The following is a 24,804-nucleotide window of genomic DNA, read 5'->3' on the forward strand; positions in this document are numbered from 1 at the left end:
TGATTTGTGTGTTCTATCACTTTTCAGACTTGGATCCTCCAGCATTTTCTTGCGCATCTCCGGTTGTTGTGTGTACCGACCTATAATGAGGATATCTTGCATGCGATAGAGGGGACCAGCCGATAGAGTCATTCAGAGTGTATCTTGATCGTTTGGTTGTCGAGGATATGCACTTCAACAACTATGTTAACCATCGTGAGACGCGACCATTTGATGACATAATGTTATACTCAGGTTGGTGGGCTTGCGACTCACGTCTCACATTTTCTCATCTGCCTGAGCACGCCATGCGGCAGTTCAGTTACACTCAAATTATTCTCAGACACATTGTTGTTTCTGCTCTCCTGCTATGACACGTAGAGAGATGGATGCCATGTTTGATGATTATCTTAGCCATCTTATATCGGGTGAGACATAAAGTATCATAGTTGAGAGCGATTGGAGCTACGTCGACGGGTACATCAGGTGGTTCTTCAGAGTGTCACATTTGTATATGGCGCATGCTGCTCTAGGAGATCCGCCGATATCAACTCATCAGGAGATACTAGAGCAGAAGCATGCACAATTAGATCATGCTCATGATGTCTTGCCTATATGTCATCGTATAATGGAGATTGCACATGCATGCATTGACAGAGGTATCTTCCTTGGTGGATCTTAGGTGAGACATATTCTAGATGTCATTATGACAGAGACACGTGAGGCACGGACGTATCAGAGACAACGTTGGAGGACAGAGGATAGTGGAAGCTGATGAACAAAAGGAGTTGTAGTTCGGCATATGCAGTAGTATATAGTAGTTGTACTTTGGATTCATTATGGATTGTATCTTGTTTTCATATTCTACTTTATCGTGTATTTCAACTTTATTTATACATGTCATTTTTTGACCATCTGTACTTATATATGTCATTTTTTGCATATCGATTGTGTGGTTTAAATCTCATCACATAATAGGATTCTTAACATTTATAAATCATTAGTTTCATCCGCGTAACCATAAAACAAACATAACATGCATTATTCTGATAGGATACGGAGACGCGTCTCCGTAAACCCTAAACGAATATGTATCTCTAAAACAATAAACATGTAAAATATCTTTTATAATAAAATTCATGGTATATATTTTAAAATATATCGGAGATACATCTCCTGATTAATTAACGTTTTGATTTTAATAAGGTACATCCAAAGATGCTTTTTCAAAATCTAAAGGGCATTTTGAATTTTCCATGGGATATTTTTACATCCGATATGGTGGGATAAGAAATTTCCAAAAAGCAATTTATCACGGCTTAGAGGGAGGAGAAAGGGTCATTGGGCGAAGATGAGTTATACATAAACCTTGACCTTTCTATTGTATACCAAGTCAAATCCTAGAAAAGAGACAACGTCGATGAGATTTGTTGCATCCAAGGGGATATATTGTTTAGCTCATGAGTCAAGATATCAAGCTTTTAAAAATGAGAATGCGGCATCATGACCAACAATCGACACTGCAGCTCTTGTAACAAATTAGACATTACATGTAGCCTCTAGCTCCACCACAAACATGGCCACTTATGTATCTTGGGACATCAAGCCTCTTAATAAATTAGACATTACATGTAACCATCATATCTTGTAACAAATTAGCCATTACATGTAACCTCGAATTCTACCACAAACACGGCAACTTATATATCTTTTACGATGATAACCATGACCACGAAATTGATTCTCACAATCTCGATGACCGAAATCGAGTCTGTTAGAGACACAGATATCTAGAATATTGTTATAAGTGGAACTTGAGCCTGGGAGGCACTTTAAGTGAGATTCATTAGGATACATCAGTAGAAACTTAATTTTATTCCGGATTTTACGATTCTTGAATGAAAATTAGAGATTATAGCTAATCAAGTGAGACAATTAAACCTACTGTTCACATCAGCAAATTTCCTAGAATATGCTTAAAGAAATGAGTTCAACTTGATCATGCTGCAAGATAGAATCTTCAATGAACATTAAGTAAAACACAACAGACAATTTAGGAGTATGATAAGGCAACGCTAAAGCTTAGGTCCAAAATTGTACCTATTCTTGAAAATGAATTACAAAAGATCCAGACAATAAATTATCAATAAAAACTTTAGTCAACAAAACTGGGTAAAAACAGCATACATCTAAACAAACAAAAATGCATAACTAGTTGGATCAAGCTCCAACAATTTCGGGGGTTCCCTCAACCACTGTCTCATCAGCAGGTCTTTCTACCTTGGTACCAACATCTTCTGAGTAATCACCATGAACCTATTACAAGTAACAACACAGAGTAAGTAACAATACAAAAACAATGCACTTCAAAGAATAATATCAATTTAAAATCACTAAGCATTTAACAAATACTGAATACAAAGTAAGAAAAAACACTCATTTCAATCTTGAAATGGTGATGAATCATAATTGAAACATTCAAATCATTTGAAATGTTCATTCTCTGCAGGAACAGTATGAAGTTTTAAAGTTATATATTAAACAACAAATCATACCTCCATCAGTTTCCCGAGATCAAACTTGGGAGCTTTCAAGATCTTGACTTTACGAATGAAAACATTCTGAAGAGGATAGATGCCACATGTGGCCTTCTCAATCTCCTTTCCAATCATCTCAGGGATAAATTTGCGGACAAGCTCTTTTAGGTCACAGGATGTTGCCTGGTTGACCATTTGCTCCCTCATCTTCCTACGGATCTAAAATAAATAAAGACAAGATGTTAACACACTTAATGCTACAACATCTTGATCAAAAGTCAAGAGACAATTAGAATCAAACACAATTAAGTTAAAAATAAAATAAAAGTTTGGAGATAACATAAGCAAAGCAAACACCTAAGCTGCAATATTTTCAGCAAACTAATACAGACCAACTATAACCAGACTCAGTTGAAGTTTAAAAATAAAATAAAAACTTCATGGGAAAATGGCACAGCTAAATCCTAACTCATTTGTCAAGTCTGCAAATATATCAAGTGAATTTCAAGGAAATCTAGTAGCTAAGATAAGTGTAAAGTAAACAAGGTAGAATCAAAACAGCTAACAGAATATATACCTGTCTGATTTGGCTTGATTGGGCATAACAAGTCCTCTTAACTTGGTTTGCTCTCCTCTTTGTGAACCCAATGCAAAACATCCTAAGAGTGTAATTATCGGTGGTTTTCACATCAACATGGGCTTCAATAAGAGTTTGCCATTTGCGAACCAATGACCTGAGCTTGTCAGTTGTGAAATCCATACCCTGCAGAGTAAACACATATCAATCAAACAGAATTCAGGAACATATATAAAGGATTCTGGAAGACAATTTATCATTCAGAACTCCTGAAGACAAGTAAAATTAAAAATCCACAAACATACCCAGAAGTTGGTCAAGAGGTTTTTCCCCTGAACATCTTCAGCCCTCAATCTAATCTTCCTGAAAGCGTTGTCTTCATCTCCTTGAAGATCAGCCAATGATACCTCAAACACACGATGTTTGAGTCCATCGGAAGCAATCTGTTATACACAGACACCAAAGAATCATACACAGCTAAAACTATTTTCAAATAACCTAAATTAGTAATAAACACTACTCAGCCTATCTTAATAACCATGTTGATTCTTAGATTCTTAAATGTTAATCACACTAATTCGTAAGCACATCAAATTCACTATATTATATTTTTTTTGAAACCTAAACAATAATAATGATAAACACAGATTCCAATCTTATAATCAATCTAACTTAATACTATAGTAACCTTACCCAATAAAATAAAAACGCCTAAAATCTAAACAATTAGGAACATTAATCTGTAGTTATCTAAGCTTGTATGATATCAGATAGATAGAGATCAATCTAATAATAACCAAATACAGAGGTGTTGAAAAACTGACCTTGGTACCCTGAGTACGGGATACAAGGGTTTTGCCGACATTCTTGACCTGGAAGACAGAAGGAGCTTTGATATCATACCAGTCCTTCTTTGCAAAGGGATCGGCGCTGTAAAACGACAATAGAATTGAGAATCAGGGGAAAAGGAGTTAACTGAGAGAATGAAATCAAGAGTTAAGGGAGTGGAAACTCACGCCTTCTTCTTGCCACCCTTCTTTCCCTTTGAAATCCGTTTGTTCTTCCCTACAGCCATTGTGATGCTTACCTTGAGATGCTGATGACTGCCGGATGCGTGAAACTTGAAAACCCTAGTTTTGTGTGGTAAAATGGACGGAACCGTTTTATATATTCTCACACAACTCATGTGGGCTTAGAGCTCTTTCGGGCTTAGAGCTATTTTGGGCTTAGAGTTACCCCATATCCTTTCATTTATCTTTCTACCTTATGAACTTGGATCAAAATACCTTTGTATAAATGTCTAGACTTTCAAAAAAAAAAAATTCTCATAGCATTTTAGAGAAAGCGAGGGCATTTGAAAATTGGAAATCATATAAATAAGTTATCTGATTTGATTTAGAAAAATGTTACACACCGAATAATTTGAGATGTAGTAATCTAATTCACATATATTCTAATCGGATAACTCTTAATCATATTATTCGTGCTTAACGTTGTATACCAAAAAACTTGCACTAAGATTATTCGATTCTTATTTTCATTCAGATAACTTAGATCAAGGTTATTTGGTTCCTGATTTTAATTTTCATAGTTTTCTTTGTTATTTTTAGTGGCGTGCAGGAGAGGCCGAGACAGGGACATTGTTCGACGATGGTGTGAAGGATGGCAACTTCGACAGACGATGGATGGAGAGGAACATCAGATAGTCACACCTAAGCCTCGTCCACAACAGCCACAGTTCCCCAGAGGGTCGTTTGATATGTCACTTCTAGTGAGCTATCAGGATCGTGTTGCTCATCATTTATGGTTCGACGAAGTAAGTTAATCTTTATCAGTTTATGTTGACTCATTCTTTTATTTTAATTACTTATATTTTATAACATATACTAAAAATTATTCTTAGGAGATAAATTTGAAGAAATAATTCAAGATTGTTGCCACATGGTAGCAAATTGATTAGGTGTGTTCGACACAATCTTCTACCGCTGATAGATAGATGGTTGTCTGATTCTGATTTATCTTTTCTACAAAGAACCAGTTTGTCGATGATATATCAAATTTTAGTATCAGCTTTTGTAGAGATGTGGCATCCAAAAACACTGTCCTTTCATATGCCATTTGGCGAGATGACCATTACGTTGGACAATGTTTCTTGTCTTCTTCATTTACCGTGTAGGAGGATTTTTGTAACCCTATATGAGTTCTCAATGATGTTGATGATATTACTCTTGTTATTAAGTTGTTGGGTGTTTCATTTGAGAAGGCATGTGAATAGGTTCATAATTGTATGGGTGCTTATTGTAGGTTAAATTAGTTGAAGGAGATATTTATACGTCGGTGAGCTGAGAGTATATTTGATTGTGTTGCTATAACCTATATGTTGTTATTGGTAGGTTGCATCATTTTTGCCAATAAGACTTTTACTATTCTAAAGGCAAAGTATTTATCACTATTTGAGAACTTTCTTGGATGTGGCAGATATAGTTTGGGGGTAGCTGCACTTGTCACACTCTACAAATATCAAGGAGATACTTCCTTTCATAGGTGCAAGTAGAGTGGCAGATATGCCTCTCTACTACATGTATAAATATTTTATTTTAATTTCATTTGAACTTATATTTACTTATTTATAATAAATTAATTGAAAATATTCATGTTGTGTATCAGTGTTGGATTCATGAGTATTTTTCAATTGTTGGCAAGAGAGGAGTGTCTTAAATTTCTAGCATCGGTGGTCCACTTTCCAGGGCGATGAAATAGGTTTACAAGCAAGGTGCATAGAAGTTTGGTAAGCATAGGCCTGTGTTGGATGCATTAACACTTACTGGTGTCATTTGGCACGTTTTGAGGATCATAGACAACAACGTCCATTTAATGATAGATATTTGTACAGGGGGTGGCTTGAAATTGTATGGCACAATTATATTATACTTATCTGACAGATGTATGCATTAGTTCAGATATATGCAATACATACTACTTCCACCTACTGATTCTGACACAGTTGATGTGGATTACATATCATGCGGGTGTGATGGAAGTGATTTGTTCGGCAGTTTTCGCTACCACGCCATATGATATGCACGTTGATTACTTGTATTGGTATTATAGGGTGTCACATCCTTGTTTGATACCACCACTTCGGGGGGAGGTGAGACAGGTCTCGGTTTCTGTCTATGACGAAGGACCGTCAGATCCAAGGTTATCATTTATTTCACATGAGCTTCGTCGTTATTTACATCGTCACGAGGATGATAAGAATGACAATGATTTTGCTGAGGTATTCCAAGTACTACGTGTGGCTCATAGTGGACCAATACCTCGGGTTGGTGAGGACGATGATGATTGATGTATTATTTTAAGACTTATGCATTATTTTCAAACTTATGTAGTATTTTCAAACTTATGCAATACATTTATTATTCTGAGAGTTATGTATTTTGATATTTTTTCCTATTTTAAGACTTATGCAATATAATCCAAAATATAACATGAATTTGATATAATATGAAGTCAATTGTCAATGTAATACAAAATATTGAAGGAGAATGGCGAGCCAAAACACATCGGAAATAAAAAAAAATATCTCCTTTAGTGATCCTTACAAATGGGCATGATTATTGATAGAATAGTTACCTCTTGTGGCGGTTGAAACCTTTGATGCATATCTAAGGAGTGATCAGGAACGTTGAATGGTGACAACGCCTCTACTCAATCCACACTAACGAATTCCTTCAATCTTAGTGCTAGCTGTTACGAATGAAGGCTTTGAGTGAGAGAGACAGAGAGAAACGAAATTTCAACTGCACAAATGCTTTTGCACAAGGGTTCTATTTATAGAACCACTTGTGTGGGTTGCAAGCTAAAAAGCCCACTTAAGTGTATGTGGCTCATATCTTATGATATGTCAAAATCACTTAAGCGCGTGGTACCTTATTATATTTCGTAGTCTACTTAAGTACATCGTACCTTACAATGTTCAACAATTCACTTAAGTGCACCGTACCTTACGCTGTTCCTTATTTACGTTATCTCTCATCAATTTGTCCTTTGTGTGTGACCCTGTAGGTTTTCACGATATTAGCAATTATATTAAATCACGTATTTAACATAATAAACAGTGAGCGGTATCTAGCAACACATCACTGCTACCCAAGACACGAAAATGTCATGTGATCTGAAAAATCCTTTTGTGATAGTACTTATGTGTATAATTACCCTTTTGCCTCTGTGTCTATATTGAACACAAGGCATAGACCGTGTCGTCCTTGTCCAATTCAATATTGGGCCCGTAGACATTTATCCTGTTACGCAGGATGGGCAAATTCCATCTTGGTCACTCATGTCCCTCAACATTCTTTATGGAGTACCCATCAATTGTATTTGTGGTCATCTAGTTACGGACAATATTTGATCAGCAATAAAGCACTCGACTCTATATCTAGGGTCCATAGTGGTTTCAATTCGAAGGGTGGTATACACCACAATCACCATGAGAATAACTTATGACACTTTGCATAACATTATATATGGTATTCTCATAGCGGGTCAATCTAGTATAAATATTACTCATAATATTCATACATATGTTTAAGACTTGATAACTCCTTATCCATGATCCATGAGATGTGATCATTAGTCTATATACATAATAGTCTTAATGCTTTAATGTTATCCCACTTCACAACAAAGCTCGACTACGAATACTTTAAGAATAGTGTCATTATGTTTAATGGGATCCCATGATTAAGTCACACTTGATACATTAAACAGACTGTCTATTTTAGAGACTTTATTAAACAAACATAATAAAGAAAAAGTTTTTTATTATTAATAAATAATTCAATACAAGTACCAAAAGTATTGGGCTCTATGGCTTACACCAACAATCTCCCACTAGCACTAGAGCCAATCAGGCATACCCTTAATGCCCATAGATCTAGTATGACCATCATGCTTCTACTATGCAAAAGGCTTTGTCAGTGGGTCAACAATATTTTCAAGTGTAGGTACTCTGCATATTTTCACATCTCCTTTATCTATCATCTCTCGAATGAGGTGATAATGCCTAAGTATGTGTTTGGATCGTCTGCAAGATCTAGGCTCCTTAGCTTGTGCGATGGCACCATTGTTATCATAATAGAGACCAATGGGATCCACAATGCTAGGAACTATGTCAAGTTCACTATTGAACTTTTTGATCCAAATAGCTTCCTTTGCTGCACTTGAGGCAACAATATACCCGACCTCGGTTGTAGAATCAACAATTGTATCTTGCTTTAAACTTTTCCAGCTCATAGCGCCACCATTTAAGCAAAACACATAACCAGATTACGATCTAAAGTCATCCTTATCTGTCTGGAAGCTAGCATCGGTGTATCCAATTACAGCAAGCTCTTCCTGACCTCAATCTATTAAGAATGAGTCTTTAGTCCTTCTCAAATACTTAAGGATATTATTGACAGTTACCCAATGAGCATCACCGTGATCATATTGATACCTACTCGTTGCACTTAAAGCATACGAGACATATGGTCGAGTACATAACATGGCATACATGATAGATCCTATTGCAGATGCATATGGAATCTTATTTATGCAATCCCTTTCTTCCTTAGTTGAAGGGGATTATGTTTTTGATAGACACAGGACATGTTGCATAAATATGAATCCTTTCTTGGAATCATGCATATTAAAACGTCTAAACACTTTGTCTATGTATGTACTCTGACTTAGGTTGAGAAGTTTTTATGATCTATCTCTATAGATCCTAATTCCTAATATACAGGCTGATTCACCTAGGTCCTTCATAGAAAAGCATTTCCCCAACCAAGATTTTACTTGTTTTAGGGTAGGGACATTGTTTCTAATGAGTAATATGTCATCTACATATAATACCAGGAAGATAATCATGCTCCCACTAATCTTCTCATAGACACAAGGCTCATATTCATTCTTGATGAATCCATATTGTTTTACTGTTTCATCAAAACGAAGATTCCAACTTCTGGAAGCTTGCTTCAATCCATAGATTGATCTTTGTAACTTACATATGTTTTGGGCTTCTTCTGGTATGTCAAACCCTTCAGGTTGTGTCATGTAAACATCCTCAAGAAGATTCCCATTAAGGAAAGAAGTTTTGACATCCATCTGCCATATTTGATAATCATGATATGCAGCGATAGCAAGTAAAATCCGAACAGATTTAAGCATTGCAACTAGTGAAAAGGTTTCATCATAGTCAACCCCATGAATTTGTGTATATCCTTTTGCGACCAGTTTTGCCTTATAGGTATGTACCTTACCATTTATGTCAGTCTTCTTTTTGAAGACCCACTTGCATCCTATAGGGTTAACTCCTACAAGAGGCTCTACCAAGGTCTAAACCTGGTTTGTGTACATGGAATCTATTTCAGATTTCATGGCTTCTAGACACTTCTTAGACTTGGGACCAGTTATGGCCTCTTGGTAGGTCATATGCTTATCTTGATCCATGAGTAATCATCACCTTGATCAGTTATGAGATATCTATATCTCTCAAGTAGGTGACCTATCCTGCTTGACCTACATTGGTCTTGTCCTACTTGAACATGTTGCTTTTCCATAACTACTTGTGTTTCCTGCTCTAATTCCTCCATAGGTGTATCAATGCTTTGTGATTCTTGAATTTCTTCAAGCTCTACTTTCCTCCCACTGAATCCTTTGGAAATAAAATCCTTTTCTAGGAAAACTCCAGTTCGAGCGGCAAACACTTTATCCTTAGAAGGATTGTAGAAGTAATACCCTCTTGTTTCTTTAGGATATCCCACAAATAAGCATTTGTCAGATTTGGGCTCAAGCTTAGTTGAAATTTGTCGTTTCACATAAACTTCGCAACCCCAAATCTTCATGTAAGACATATGTGATTTCTTACCACTACATATCTCATATGGTGTCTTTTGAACCTTTTTAGATGGAACACGGTTAAGTGTGTAAGTTGTTGTCAACAGTGCATGTCCCCACAAGGAGTTTGGAAGATCGGTGTGACTCATCGTGGATCGGACCATGTCTAACAAGGTTCGATTTCTTCTCTCAGATACATCGTTCCATTGGGGTGTTCCAGGAGGAGTAAGTTGGAATAGGATCCCACACTCTTTCAGATGGTCATCAAACTCTAGGCTTAAATACTCACCACCTTGATCTGATTGAAGAGTTTTAATATTCTTACCTAGTTGGTTTTATACTTCATTCTTGAATTCCTTGAACTTTTCAAAGGACTCTGATTTGTGTTTCATTAAATACACATAACCATATCTACTAAAATCATCAGTAAATATGATGAAGTACTGAAAACCTCCTCTGGCTGGTATGTTCAGTGGTCCACATACATCAATATGTGTGAAGGCGAAAAGATCATTAGCTCTTTCACCTTTTCCTGTAAATGGAGACTTTGTCATCTTTCCAATTAAACAAGATCTGCATGTCTCATATGATTCATAATCAAAAGAGTCAAAGAGTCCATCTTTATGGAGTTTGGAAATGTGTTTCTCATTTATGTGGCCCAATCGACAATGCCAAAGGTAAGTTGGATTTAACTAATTAGGTTTCGTCCTTTTAGTATTAATGTTATAAATAGGCATTTCAAGATCAAGGACATATAGTCCATTGTTCATTTGTGCAGTAACATAGAATATATCATTCAAATAAACGGAGCAACAATTGTTCTTTATTATAAATGAAAAATCAATCTTGTCCAAACAAGAAACGAAAATAATATTCCTGCTAATTGCAGGTACATAATAACAGTTCTCTAACTGAATTATTAAATCACTAGGTAAAGTCAATACATAAGTTCCTACGGCTAAAGCAACAACCTTTGCTCCATTGCCAACTCATAGGTCAACTTCACCTTTTGCTAAATCTCTACTCCTTTTTAGCCCTTGCACATTGGTACAAATGTGAGAACCGCATCCAGTATCTAATACCCATGATGCAAAAGTAGATAAATTAATTTAAATAACAAAAATACCTGAAGTTGAAGTCTCTACTTCATTCTTCTTATCTTCCAGGTACTTTAGGCAGTTTCTCTTCCAGTGTCCGGTCTTACCAAAATGGGAGCAGATGTCTTCCTTTGCTATGCCTCCACTAGGCTTCAAAGCAGGAGCAGTGGTTTAGGTTTTGCAACTTCCTTGTCTTTCCCTTTATCACCCTGCTTGGTGGGTCTTTTGTTTTGTCTCTTTCCATTTCCGATCATCATAATGGACTTCCCTTTTGACTTCAGATTCTGCTCAGCAGTTCTTAACATGGATAGCAGTTCAGGAAGAGATTTGTCCATATCATTCATATTGAAATTAAGGACAAATTAACTGAATTTATCTTGCAACGATTGCAAGATCAAATCAGTCGCAAGTTTCTTTCCGAGGGGAAAACCCAACCTCTCAAGGTTCTCCACATGCTCAATCATCTTGAGCACATGGGGACCTATAGGGGCTCCCTCAGCTAACTTGCCTTGAAAAAGGGCTTTTGAAACTTCAAACCTTGCATGCCTTGCCTGCTCTTGATAGAGCATCTTCAGGTGTTCGATCATATAGAATGCTGCCATGTTCTCATGTTACTTTTGCAACTCTGAGTTCATGGTAGCTAACATGAGGCAAGCAGTTTCATTGGCATCATCGACATGCTTCTTATAAGCATCTATTTCTGTCTTAGGTGCAGAACTAGGAGGTTCCTCTTTAGGAACAGGTTTCTCCAAGACATATAGCTTTCTATCATGTTTGAGGATAATCCTTAGATTTTGGTGCCAATCTAGAAAATTTGCCCCAGACAATTTTCCCTTATCAAGGATTGATCGTAAAATATTGTTAGAGGTGTTTGTTGTCATGGTAATCTACATGAAAATAATGAAAATATAAGTATCAATAACATATTTAATTAGGCCTTTAATTAAATATGCTCCCACTATTTTACTCAAAACAAATGATCCTCACCATTTGATTTGGAAAATCCCGTTGGAAGATTTTCTAGTGGGTCGAGATCCATATTTCACTTTGTTTTAAGTTCGCGTAGACGAATTACACAAAACTAGGTTATTTAGATAGGAACTCCTTCCAATTGTATCTAATACAACTCTCGAATATTTTAGTTGGGTGAATAACTCCTTATTCCAATCCATCACATGGATCATTTCCAAATCTCGCTTCTAAACATATATAATCTTATTATAATTTGTTTAGTTAAGTTTGACCCATTGTTTTAGCAAATGGATATTACAATTATCCCATCACACCTTACTAATATAGAATATGCACGTCGCGTAGGCAAAACCTACATTATTCAATACTAGTCTTGATGAGTGCTAAAACTTGGAAAGCATAAGCTTAATATTTAATTTGAGGGAATTTGAAATTATTCTGATCTCACCGGCTTATTTATCATATAAATCGTCTCTCACATGCACCAACATACATTCACATGCATCAACATACATACAAAATGAAATAGTTATGGCCCCTAGCACAATTGTTCTCCCAAGCCAATGAGAGAACCTAAGTTAACCTAACAACGATCTAAGCTTCTTCAAGCAAGATCTTCAAGGTTGTCCTCCTTTGATATTGTATTCTTCTATTTCTTTATAATATTACATTACATAAAAGAAACTCGTTTTATATACAAGGGAATGAGATGAGAAAATAAGTTAAATTAAGAGATTAAAAGAGAGGCACGACACGCAGGTCGTATTTTAAAATCCCAAAACAAAATAAAGGAAAACTAAGGCCATAATAGATCACCACAAGACAATAATAATAAATACATTATTATTATTGATTTAAATTTTGTTAATTAAATAAACCAAATAAAATTTCGGCGACCGATCACACTACACAGAGTTAGCCAGTGGTTCCGCTGACAGTTCAGTGGACGGGGGTCAAGGGGGAAGCGCCCCCTACGGGGGTGCATGGCCAGCGCCCCGATGCAAAATTTTAATGAACAATTCATTTGAAATTAACATCGATTTTCGCATCAACATTTGATACTTTAAACCATAACCCTTGCGCAGTCACAACCCTAATCACATAACTCTTTGACAACACAACCCCTGTACCGTCATGAACCCTAATGCACCAATTTCATACCGTCAAACACACCTCGATTGTTAATTCTGTATGATTGATTAACACGCCATTGCTTCACCATACTTTCGTCGGATTCCGAAGCAAATGACCATTAATCGCTCAAAGGAAAACAATCATTAAGTGTTTGGATGAACGAAAGAGAAACAATATATCATATATACCGTATTTTGCATTAGAATTACTTATATCATATATATAACTTGACCGATCTCAATTGTGTAACCTATGGACGATTGATGTATCGCTGCTTCACCATACTAACATCGGATTCCAAAGCATAGTCAACATCAATCATCCAAATCGTACACACATGATGCCAAATTTAATTACTCATTTATTCTTTGATTCATTCTGTCTTTTAATCGTATTAATACCGAAATAAACATCTATCAGATGCATGGTTTCGTAAGTGGCTCTAATACCACTGAAGGAGAATAACGATCCATGGATGCAACAGAAATTTTAAAAAAAAATTGCTTTAGTGATCCTTACGAATGGGCATGATCAATGATAGAATTGTTACCTCTTATGGCGATTGAAACCTTTGATGCAGATATAAGGAGTGATCACGAATGTTGAATGGTGACAACGCCTCTACTCAGTCCACACGAATGGATTCCTTCAATCTCAATGCTAGCTGCTACGAATGAAGGCTTTGAGTGTGTGTGTGTGTGTGTGTGTGTGTGTGTGTGTGTTTGTATGTGTGTGTGTGTGTGTGTGTGTGTGTGAGAGAGAGAGAGAGAGAAAGAGAGAGAGAGAAACTAAATTTCAACTGCATAAATGCTTATGCACAAGGGTTTTTATTTATAGAACAACTTGTGTGGGCTACAAGCTAAAAAGCCCACTTAAGTGTATGTGGCCCATATCTTATGATATGCCAAAATCACTTAAGCGCATGGTACCTTACCATATTTCGTATTCTACTTAAGTACACCATACCTTACAATGTTCTACAATTCACTTAAGTGCACCATACCTTACGGTGTTCCTTATTTACTTTATATCTCATCAATCCGTCTTTTTGTGTGTGACCCTGTAGGTTTTTGCGACATTAGCAATTATATTAAATCACGCATTTAACATCATAAACAATGAGCAGTATCTAACAACACATCACTGCTACCCAAGACACGAAAATGTCATGTGATCTGAAAAATCCCTTTGTGATAGTACTTATGTGTATAATTACCCTTTTATCACTATGTCTATATTGAACACAAGGCATAGACCGTGTCATCCTTGTCCAGTTCAATATTGGGCCCGTAGACATTTATCCTATTATGCAGGATGGGAAAATTCCATCTAGGTCACTCATGTCCCTTAGCATGCTTCATGGAGTATCCATCAACTGTCTTTATGGTCATCCAGTTATGGACAATGTTTGATCAGCAATAAAGCACTCGACTCTACATCTAGGGTTCATAGTGGTTTCAGGTCGAAGAGTGGCATACACTATTATCACCATGAGAATAACTTATGACACTTTGCATAACTTTCTATATAGTATTCTCATAACGGGTCAATCCGGTATAAATATTACTCATAATACTCATACTTATGTTTAAGACTTGATAACTTCTTATCCATGATCCATGAGATATGATCATCAGTATATATACATAATAGTCTTAATGTTTTAATGTTATCACACTTCACAACAAAGCTCGACTACAGATACTTTAAGAATAATGTCCTTATGTTTAATTGGATCTCATGATTAAGTCACACTTGATACATTAAACGGACTATCTATTCTATGGACTTTATTAGACAAACATAATAAAGAAAAAGCTTTTTATTATTAATAAATAAATCGATACACGTATCAAAAGTATTGGCCTTTAGGGCTTACACCAACAAATATAACAATCACATTACAATTATAATCTAACATATTGCGGCACTACAGACGTAAGGTGTTACAAATGTTGTAAATGTTCAACAAATCATATCATCTAAGAAGTTGCATTTGATGTGTGATACTTCTTCCAATCCAATGTGATCGGTGGCAACGGAAATCCTTCATTCATGTTTACATGTTTAGAAAATTAATATCAAAACAAATATAAGCAAGGCATAAATGAAAGATAAGTCATTAACTTAACAAACATGAATATTTAACTACTTGAACCTAATGATTTTGGATTACAAAACCAATGTGGTAAATAGATACATTAGGTGTATGTGAAGTCGCCATAGGAAAGAAAGTCAAATTAGGATAACCCAAAAAGACTATAATGACCTTATACTAGTTTGTTATCATATAACCCATTTATGGTAATGTCATTCATTTATATTGTGGTTAAGGACCTATAGATGATATCATCAAGGATTCTCTCACTTCTAATAATCGACTTCCAAATAACTTCTCATAGAGACTTCTTCTAGAACCTCTAATTTCATTATCCAAGTCACAACGAACAATTGGCCAACCATCATTACCATAACCATGCAATGATGTAGTGACTCTAAACCCATAGTTTCCATCACTCTTAACATTAACAATGTCATCAATAGATGGTCTGGTATGATCTGGAAATTGTATAATGAATTTATTAGATGGATTTTTCTTTGCATGGGAATTATGGGTTTTTTCACAGTGTAACAATTGCATTGGTCATGTCCACCTATGATCCATCCTCTACATCTACCTCTTGTTCACTTCCATGTTTAGTTTCCTCCAATGAATATGAATAACATCAATTGATATTGGATCACTAATAAGTGTGTATCTCCCAAGCTCACAAGCACGAGGTAACCCATATACTTTTTATAAGTACACCCACATATTTGGGTGTTTGGACCCATAATGTCAACCTTTAGCCACTATCCAGCGATGTGCCTCAAAGCAGATCTTGATACTTATCCACATAAATTCCCATACAATAGACTAGTATGTGTGTGCTCAACTTCATAAAAACTCTTCTCAAATAAAACTCTAATATTGTCCAATTGTACCTTGAGATTTTGCCATTCACAACCTCTAAACATTTGCAGATATCACCTAAGTTGTTTTCTAACATCTGCTTTAGTTTATAATGTGCAGACTCAACCCTAGAAAAATAAATAAGTACCCTTAATATTAAGATAAACAAATCATGGCTAAAATTAACATGCATATTAGTTGTGGTGTTGCCCAAATGCAACCTTGATTGATCCAAGCTCCAATAAATCTATGCATATAAGGATTCAACCATGTGTCTTTCACATAATCAAAAAATGGTCTAAAATCAACATATGCATGCTCAAGTTGTTGCAACTGTTTATGGTATTCCACCTCATCATTAGCCTTTACAAGTCCATACCATAGTTTCTCTATCTGCTTTCGCATATCATTCACAACATACTCTCTGCACTCTAATTTCACATTTTTGTTGATGTGAAATAAAAAAAGCAAATAAACGGTCCTTGGAAATACTGCTTCAATTACTTTCATCAAAGCAAGATCTCTATCAGTCATAATCACTTGCGTCCATAACCCTTTCTTAGTAAATAACAATTTCAACTTATCCAATACCCAATAAAAGTTCTCTGTCTGCTCATATTCCATATAGGCAAATGCAACAACAAATGTTAACTCAATTGATGTCATACCAACTACTTCAAACAAAGGTTGCCTATACTTGTTTGTCTTATGCGCATTGTGCATAATCAACACATTAGAAAACATATTCAACAACTTCACTGATTCTGGGTAGCCCTGGAAGATATCTCTCACAATTTCTGACTCATCTTTTTTCTACTCCAGTAAACATAATTTGAATTATCTATCAGCTTAAACAAATATTTCATTTCCATTATAAGACCCCATATGTCTTTTTGAATCTTACTCTTATGTTTATATATTTGTCTGATCCGAGTCACATTCTTCGGATCTCGTTCCTGCAATGACAATATGTGTCTTGGTGGAACATGACGTTTTGTCAAATCAACAATATGTTGTTGTTCATCGGTATTAAGTCGACTTACAAACGAATGACCTACAAATCTATCAAGTAAACCAGGGTTGTGAAATCCATATTTTACATCAATCTTCCAACCAGAACCATCTTTTGATGGTGTTGACCTAATTTTGAATGGACAACCACATTTATTAGTAGCATTTTGTGTTACATTATCTCTTTCTTTGTATTTTCCACCTTTATTAGTATCAAATATAACTTTTTCACTTCTTTCTCTCTTGCTAGTTTTGGTATCCGAACAAGTTATTATAATTATCATTTTATTCTTGATTCCAACCTCCCTAATTTACCTTGTCGCCTCTTTATCATGTATCAAATTTTTATGTAGTTGAGAATATCTCAGTGGTATCTACATATATATGGTTTTAATTGCATACCATCAAAGGAATATTCATATCTGTTAAATACAAATGTAAGAAAAGATTAATAAAACTTTAAAAAAAAGTGTACCGGAACTCTTAGAAGTAAGAAATCTCGTTAGGAAAAAAACATCACCGAAACTCTTACATGTAAAATATTGGGTTAGTAAAAAAATTTAAACTGGAAAACACATGGTTAAGTTATCTGGTTGGCTTTTGTGAACCGGATAATCAGGTAACATGTTATTTGGTGTGGGAAATATATAAACCGAAATCATGACTTTAAGTTTTCTGATTTGAGAACTAAACATATTGAATATCTTCAACTCACGTTACCTGATTTGTATAACAGGGATACACAATTGCCAATTTTGAATGACTTGAACGAGTGATAAAAGGTAAAAGATTAAAGTGAAATTAACAATGTTAAAATTAAAATATTTTTAAAATTGTTATGATAGGGAGATAATTGTGTGTGTATAGGATAAAATGCTCCTTTTTTGGATATATATTTATTAAAATTTAAAATGTACATTTATCTATTTTTTTTTCTTTTTGTATTTCTTCTATCTATTAGTATGATAACCAACACATATTTAAATAAATATGTTCAAAGAATTAAGATATATTGACATCAAATCTTGTTTCTTTTCAATTTAAAGGTTTTTATTTATTTATTTAACTGTAAGTTTATGTTTTTTAATTTATGTATTTTAATTATTTTTTAATATTGAATAAGATAGTTTTTAATTATATTTTATTCAACTATTTATAATAATAAAATAATTATAAAGTAAAAATATTTTAAAACTAGTTTAAAATTAAATAAATATTTTGTAAATATGATAAAAGTAATATATTTAGTTTTTTTAATATATTTAAAAAATTTATTGTAACAATTATACTATATTAAAAATAGATTTTAACTTAAAAAGTAATATATTTGTTAGTAGAGAAAAACTTTAAAAATTAATATTTTTAAGAATAGTAAATAAAATTAAAAACAATTATTGAATATAGTGAAAATTCTTATATGTAATTTATTAAAATAATTATGCTATATATAAATTCAATAATGGTTAACATTATATTTTATTAAATTATAATATAAATAAAATAAAATAATTAATATAGTTAATTTTTTGTTGAAGGATATTTTCAAGAAACTTTTTAAAGAGAATTGTCAAATGTTATGGTTATTTGTTTCAATTTTTGTAAAATGATTTTTAGGGTGTAACATATTTTTGTTAAAAAAGAAATACAAAATAGCTTTATAAAAAAATCAAATAAAAAATTAGTTTAAATAGTTAGTTTAGGTATTATTCTTTTTAATATAATATTTTTGGATATCAAAATTTCAAAAACAATTACTTAAAATCGAAGTTATTTCAAATAGATTTTTTATGATTTTTTTTTTAGATATATCTTATTTTTTAATGTGTTTTAATTTTTATTATGTATATTTATATTATAGAATGTCAAAATTAGTCTTTAAGTTTATTTACAAAAACTAATTTCAAAAAATATATTTCAAAAAATGTTTTTATAAAAATCATTTTTAAAAATATAAAGAAATTTTTTATTTTTTTAAAACTTAAAAATGGGTTTTTTTTGTAAAAAAAAAGTGGGGTTGCTCTTCTCATCCTTAGTGGTGAAGAGTCATCCTTAGAAAATATGAAAATATTCTTCACTAATTCGAAAGTATACTTTTAGACGCATCTATTTCAGACCAAAACATGTTATAAGTGAGACACCCTACAATGATTTTGTTTAAAAAGACATCATCTTAAATATATTTCACAACTCAATGACTTATTCGAAAATGCATTTTTGAATTTGTTATGCGGGAAATTTAATAAAAACAACACCTTGTAGTTGTTGTTTCAATCATGATCATACTTTTGTTTCTTTTTCAAACCTTACTAAAACCTACTTCCATATTTAATCAATGTTTCTACTTTAAAACAACATTTCTCTATTTTTTCACATCAAAATGAACAAAAGAATGGAAGTTAAGGAAATGTACATGTATTTCTTTTCTCATTAATTGCTAGAATCTAGTTTTTGCTATATATTTATCAATTTGAGTATTATTAAAAATGATTAAACAATTTAATTTTGTTAATAAATATTTTGTTTAGAAAAAATGTTTTGTTTTGTTTTTGTTGTTATTTTAAAAATAATGTTTTGTTTTGTTTTTGGTGTTATTTTAAAAAGAAAATTTTGTTTTATTTTTGGTGTTTTTGATGTTATTTTGGAACAGAGAGAGTATAAAACTTTTTAGGGGTGTTTGTAGTATGATTTGGCGGTTTTGATATTAAGAATCATCTGAGCCGCAAAAGAAAAAAGCATGCGGTTCAGTTTACTTCGATTGACTTTTAAAAATAAAATTAAATCAAACCAAATCATACTAATGCAGTTTGAGTTGGTTCGGTTGGTTCGATTTTTTACAATACTTTTATTGAGACACACATACACCTATAGAGAACAACATAACTTTATGTTTAGTCATTTATACATTATCATATCAACTAACAACGAATATCATCATATTTAGACAAAAACTTCTAATTCAATATACAAATATCAGTTTAGACAAAAGTGAAAAAATAATATCAAAAATATTATAATAAAATAGAAAAAATAGAGGAGATGAAAAAATAGAGAAGATGAAAAAGAAAAAGAAAGAACATAATAAATGTGAGATTAGAGAAAAAAGATATAATAAAAATATAATTAGAAAAGAAAATAGAAACATAGAAATGAGAAGAATGTGTGATACTACCGAGACATACATAACAAATAGGATGAGAAGAATGTGCGATACTACCGATAGATTTAAGAATGTTTAAACTGAAACCTTAAGTGTGAGTAAGAGAAAAATGTTTGTAATTGTTAGGTTAAGGTATAATAGGTTTGAGTTTTGGGATAGATGTGGGATAAATAAAGTTAAAGTTGTAACATAATATGATTTACTTTGGTTTAATTCAGTTTTCAAAATATAAACCGCAAACCAAATCAAACCGCGCGATTTTCTTAAAAAATTATCCAAACACATCTGAACCAAATGCAGTTTTTTACGGTTTCAGTTTGGTTTGGAGTTTTCTATTGGGTTTGTTCGATTTTGAACACCCCTAAAACTTTTGACAATCAATAATATTTTTTTTTTAAATCTACAATATGTAAAACTTTGATGATTGACAATATAATTAAATGATCCAATTACAAAAATTATATTAGTTTATCTATATTATTATAAATAATTAATTTAAAATTCTATAAATAATTTAGGAATGATCTAAAGAATAATTAAACATAAATTATTAAATAATTTTGACTAAATTTAAATTTGGAAATTCATAACCTAATCAATCAAATTATTTTATAATTCATTCACCTATAACAAAATATGTCATATATATGTTCTATATAATAATAGTCAAATAAAAACATATATGTACCAATCAAACATTTCTTGTGATTTGTGTGTGAAATGTATATGTGTAATTTAAATAATAACAATCAAATAAAACTTGTATGTATCACTCAGACATTTGTTATGTGTCTGTATGTGATTTATATAATAATACTCAAATAAGATATGTATTTATCACTCAAGGTAGTGTATGTGATAGAATAAAATGGAATAGAGTGGTAAATAGTGTAATTTAATTGGTTTGATTTTAAAAAAATGATATAATGGAGTGGAACATGATGAAATTCATTTCAATCCTTTATTTTTTATTTCATGGTGTGCAATGGAATGAAACATTATTAATAAAATACATAAATAATGGAGTGAGGTTTATATTCAATTTCATTACGTTCCATTCCATTTCGTTATATTTCACTATGCTCCACTGTGTTATGTTTCATGAATCCAAACATATTCTTAGGGATGTTAATGGGTTGGGTGGGGATATAGGATGCATTTTTGTCCACATCCTTGCCCCCAAATTTATTTTTCATCTTCATTCTCAAATTCCGCCATGGTGAATTTGTTCATCATCCTTGTCCTTGTGGATCCCCTAGAGATCCATAAATATAATAAGATAAATTTATTATTTTTAATCAAATTAATAGTAAAAGTTCAAACTAACGAATAAATATAGAAACTAGTCGTTTGTGATTAATCTATTGTTTTGACAATAATTAATCTATGTCTGTGATGGTATTGACCACCAAAATTTCCAAACTTCAAAAAATTAAAAATAATAATATCTCTCTCTCTCTCTCTCTCTCTCTCTCTCTCTCTCTCTCTCTATCTATCTATCTATCTATCTATCTATCTATATATATATATATATATATATATATATATATCACAAAAATAATAATGTTACATATATGTTTTAACTTTTTAATATTTTTTTATGAAAAGACAAATAAAATAAAGTTATATATTTTCAAAGATATTGTAGTAATCTACACATAATGAATACTCTGCGGGGTGCAAGATATGTTCCTCGTCCCTGTCCCTGAAATGCTTTTGAAGGGGACTTTTCCCCATCATTGTCTCTGCGGGTGAAACCCATTATCTTTTGGTCCCCGAATGGGATAATCCACATGGGGATCCACACTAGCGAGTGCAGATTGATTTCCTTACTATCACTTAAGTTTTGTTGTTGATAGTGAAGAATAAATGTTTGTGAGGGAATGACAAGACATCGACCTTCATGCATATGTTAACCACTATTATTTGATGGATGTGCAAATGGTAGGTATAACAAGAGGTTGTGAAGCTCTTTTGACAAATACTTGTTGCCTTTTCACGAGTTTTTATTTTGAAGGATGAGGTTCAAACTCCCCTTTAATGACTTTAAAATAAGGTTTTAAATCATTTAAGTAATGCTCCTTCATAGTTGCATCTGGCGAATAAGGCATATGTGAAGGTGTTCCAATATTAGTGTGAGTACTATAGTGGATTACAGACTGTGAAGTTATCATTCAATTTGTTCAGCGTGTAGTGCACTTATACTTACACGAGCCATGTAGACATAAGCAAGATTGAAACACTTCAGCTGAGGGACTCGCCTGTTATTTCCCTCATCCCACGTGTTGGTGTAAGCCATAGAGGCCAAAAAATTTGGTACTTGAATCAAATTATTTATTAATATAAAAAAATGCTTTTTTCTTTATTATGTTTGTTTAATAAAGTCCATAGAGTAGCTAGTCCGTTTAATGTTTCAAGTGTGACTTAATCATGAGATTCCATTAAACATAAGGACATTATTCTTAAAGTATTCGTAGTCGAGCTTTGTTGTGAAGTTGAATAACATTAAAGCATTAAGGCTATTATGTACATAGACTGATGATCACATCTCATGGATCATGGATAAGGAGTTATTAAGTCTTAAACATAGGTATGAATATTATGAGTAATATTTATACTAGATTTACCCGCTATGAGAATACTATATAGAATGTTATGCAAAGTGTCATAAGTTATTCTCATGGTGATAATGGTGTATACCACCCTTCGACCTAAAACCACTATGGACCCTAGATGTAGAGTCAAGTGTTTTATTGTTGATCAAACATTGTCCGTAACTAGATGACCATAAAGACAGTTGATGGATACTCCACGAAGCATGTTGAGGGACATGAGTGACCTAGATGGAATTTGTCCATCCTGCGTAACAGGATAAATGTCTAAGGGCCCAATATTGAATTGGACAAGGATGACACAGTTTATGCCTTGTGTTTGATATAGACATAAGGGCAAAAGGATAATTGTACACACAAGTATTATCACAAAAAGGAATTTGTCAGATCACATGACATTTTCGTGCCTTGGATAACAGTGATGTGTTGCTAGATACTGCTCAATATTTATCATGTTAAATATGTGATTTAATATAATTGCCAATATCGCGAAAACCTACAGGGTCACACACAAAATGACAGATTGATGAAAGATAGAGTAAATAAGGAACACCGTAAGGTACGGTGCACTTAAGTGAATTGTGGAATATCGTAAGGTACGGTGCACTTGAGTAGAATACGAAATATGGTAAGGTATCACGTGCTTAAGTAATTTTTTGGTATACCATAAGATATGGGCCACATACACTTGAGTGGTTTTTTTAGCTTGCAACCCACACAAGTGGTTCTATAAATAGAACCCTTGTACAAAAGCATTTCATTAAATGAAATTTTGTTTCTCTCTCTCTCTTCTCACTCAAAGCCTTCATTCATAACAACTAGCACTGAGTTTGAAGGAATCCGTTCGTGTGGACTGAGTTGAGGCGTTGTCACCATTCAACATTCATGATCACTCCTTAGATTTGCATCAAAGGTTTCAATCGCCACAAGAGGTAACAATTTCTATCACTGATCATTCTATTCGTAAGGATCACTAAAGGAGAAAATTTTAATTTCCGCTGCGTTTTAGATTGCCATTATCCTTCAACATGATGAGGGACTTTCCATGAAGACGGCGTCAACCTCAACCCAGAGAAATGCCAACAATATGATAGGCGCCTTAAAGAAGATGGTGGGTTCCAAAACATTTCATCCTTTAATAGATAAATCCTTTCTATTTAAGGGACTGTGTGGTGTCCTATTTGGCAAAACCCTATATCATGGTGCCCATCGCCTAATAAGTGAGTAGTCCGGACACAATACAGTGAAGTCTCCTGCGCGACCCGTTCAACATAGGGTTAAGGAATAAAAGGTCTTTGTTGACTTCAAAGATATACCCGATCAACGACCCCCCTAAAACCAGGGTAAGCGGACGAGACCACGTCCATAAGGGTCAAGTCATTCTTACTCAATACCACCCAATATTGCTCAGAGAGCACTCCACTCTCATAAACCCTAACACCAATCATTTAACCGTCCACCTGCAATCTAGCAGCGCTGACTTCTAACAGGGTCTCTCACCTCACATGAGTTGGTCCCTCAAACAACCTCAAAACCAATATGCAGGAATACTCATCACCATGAGCTAGACCTCATCCCATTCGTGTAATGTACCCACTAAGGCCTCTGAGTCTCCCTGTCCTTGTAGGGGAATACTTACATACCTTGTACTTTTTTAGACAGTACAAGTTTGAAAAGATACAAATAGAGTTTATTTAGGTAAACGCTAATACAACTCACAAGGTGTCGCGGTGCGAAAAATGACCACAAGAGCTAGCACGTTCGAGAAGATAACAAAGTCGCCACCGAAATATATTTATTCCAGAAGGAAATAAAAAATATCGATAAAACTCTTAAAAAAAGAAAATGGTCGTCGAAACCAAATTCGGGTTCGGGAGTCGGTTATGCAAGGGG

General features: G+C 33.6%; 1 protein-coding gene across 1 annotated transcript; it reads right to left on the reverse strand.

Moving 5' to 3' along the window:
* Positions 1-2,061: 2,061 nt before the first annotated feature.
* On the reverse strand, positions 2,062-4,277 carry LOC127076800 (40S ribosomal protein S3a). Its single transcript, XM_051018588.1, has 6 exons — positions 4,110-4,277; positions 3,918-4,023; positions 3,399-3,536; positions 3,094-3,279; positions 2,535-2,735; positions 2,062-2,295 (listed from the first exon to the last, which is right to left on the reverse strand). The coding sequence occupies exons 1-6, from the start codon at positions 4,166-4,168 to the stop codon at positions 2,200-2,202; spliced, it is 786 nt and encodes a 261-aa protein (XP_050874545.1). The 5' UTR covers positions 4,169-4,277; the 3' UTR covers positions 2,062-2,199.
* Between the last annotated feature and the right edge of the window lie 20,527 nt (positions 4,278-24,804).

Source organism: Lathyrus oleraceus, chromosome 4 (assembly GCF_024323335.1).
Source record: "Lathyrus oleraceus cultivar Zhongwan6 chromosome 4, CAAS_Psat_ZW6_1.0, whole genome shotgun sequence".
NCBI classification, from domain to species: domain Eukaryota; kingdom Viridiplantae; phylum Streptophyta; class Magnoliopsida; order Fabales; family Fabaceae; genus Lathyrus; species Lathyrus oleraceus.

Excerpts from the sequence above, each read along its gene's own strand:
- LOC127076800 (XM_051018588.1), bottom strand. The coding sequence starts at position 4,168 with ATGGCTGTAGGGAAGAACAAACGGATTTCAAAGGGAAAGAAGGGTGGC. Across the intron at positions 4,024-4,109 it reads AAGGGTGGCAAGAAGAAGGC|CGCCGATCCCTTTGCAAAGA; the intron begins GTGAGTTTCCAC and ends GTCGTTTTACAG. Across the intron at positions 2,296-2,534 it reads ATCTCGGGAAACTGATGGAG|GTTCATGGTGATTACTCAGA; the intron begins GTATGATTTGTT and ends TACTTGTAATAG.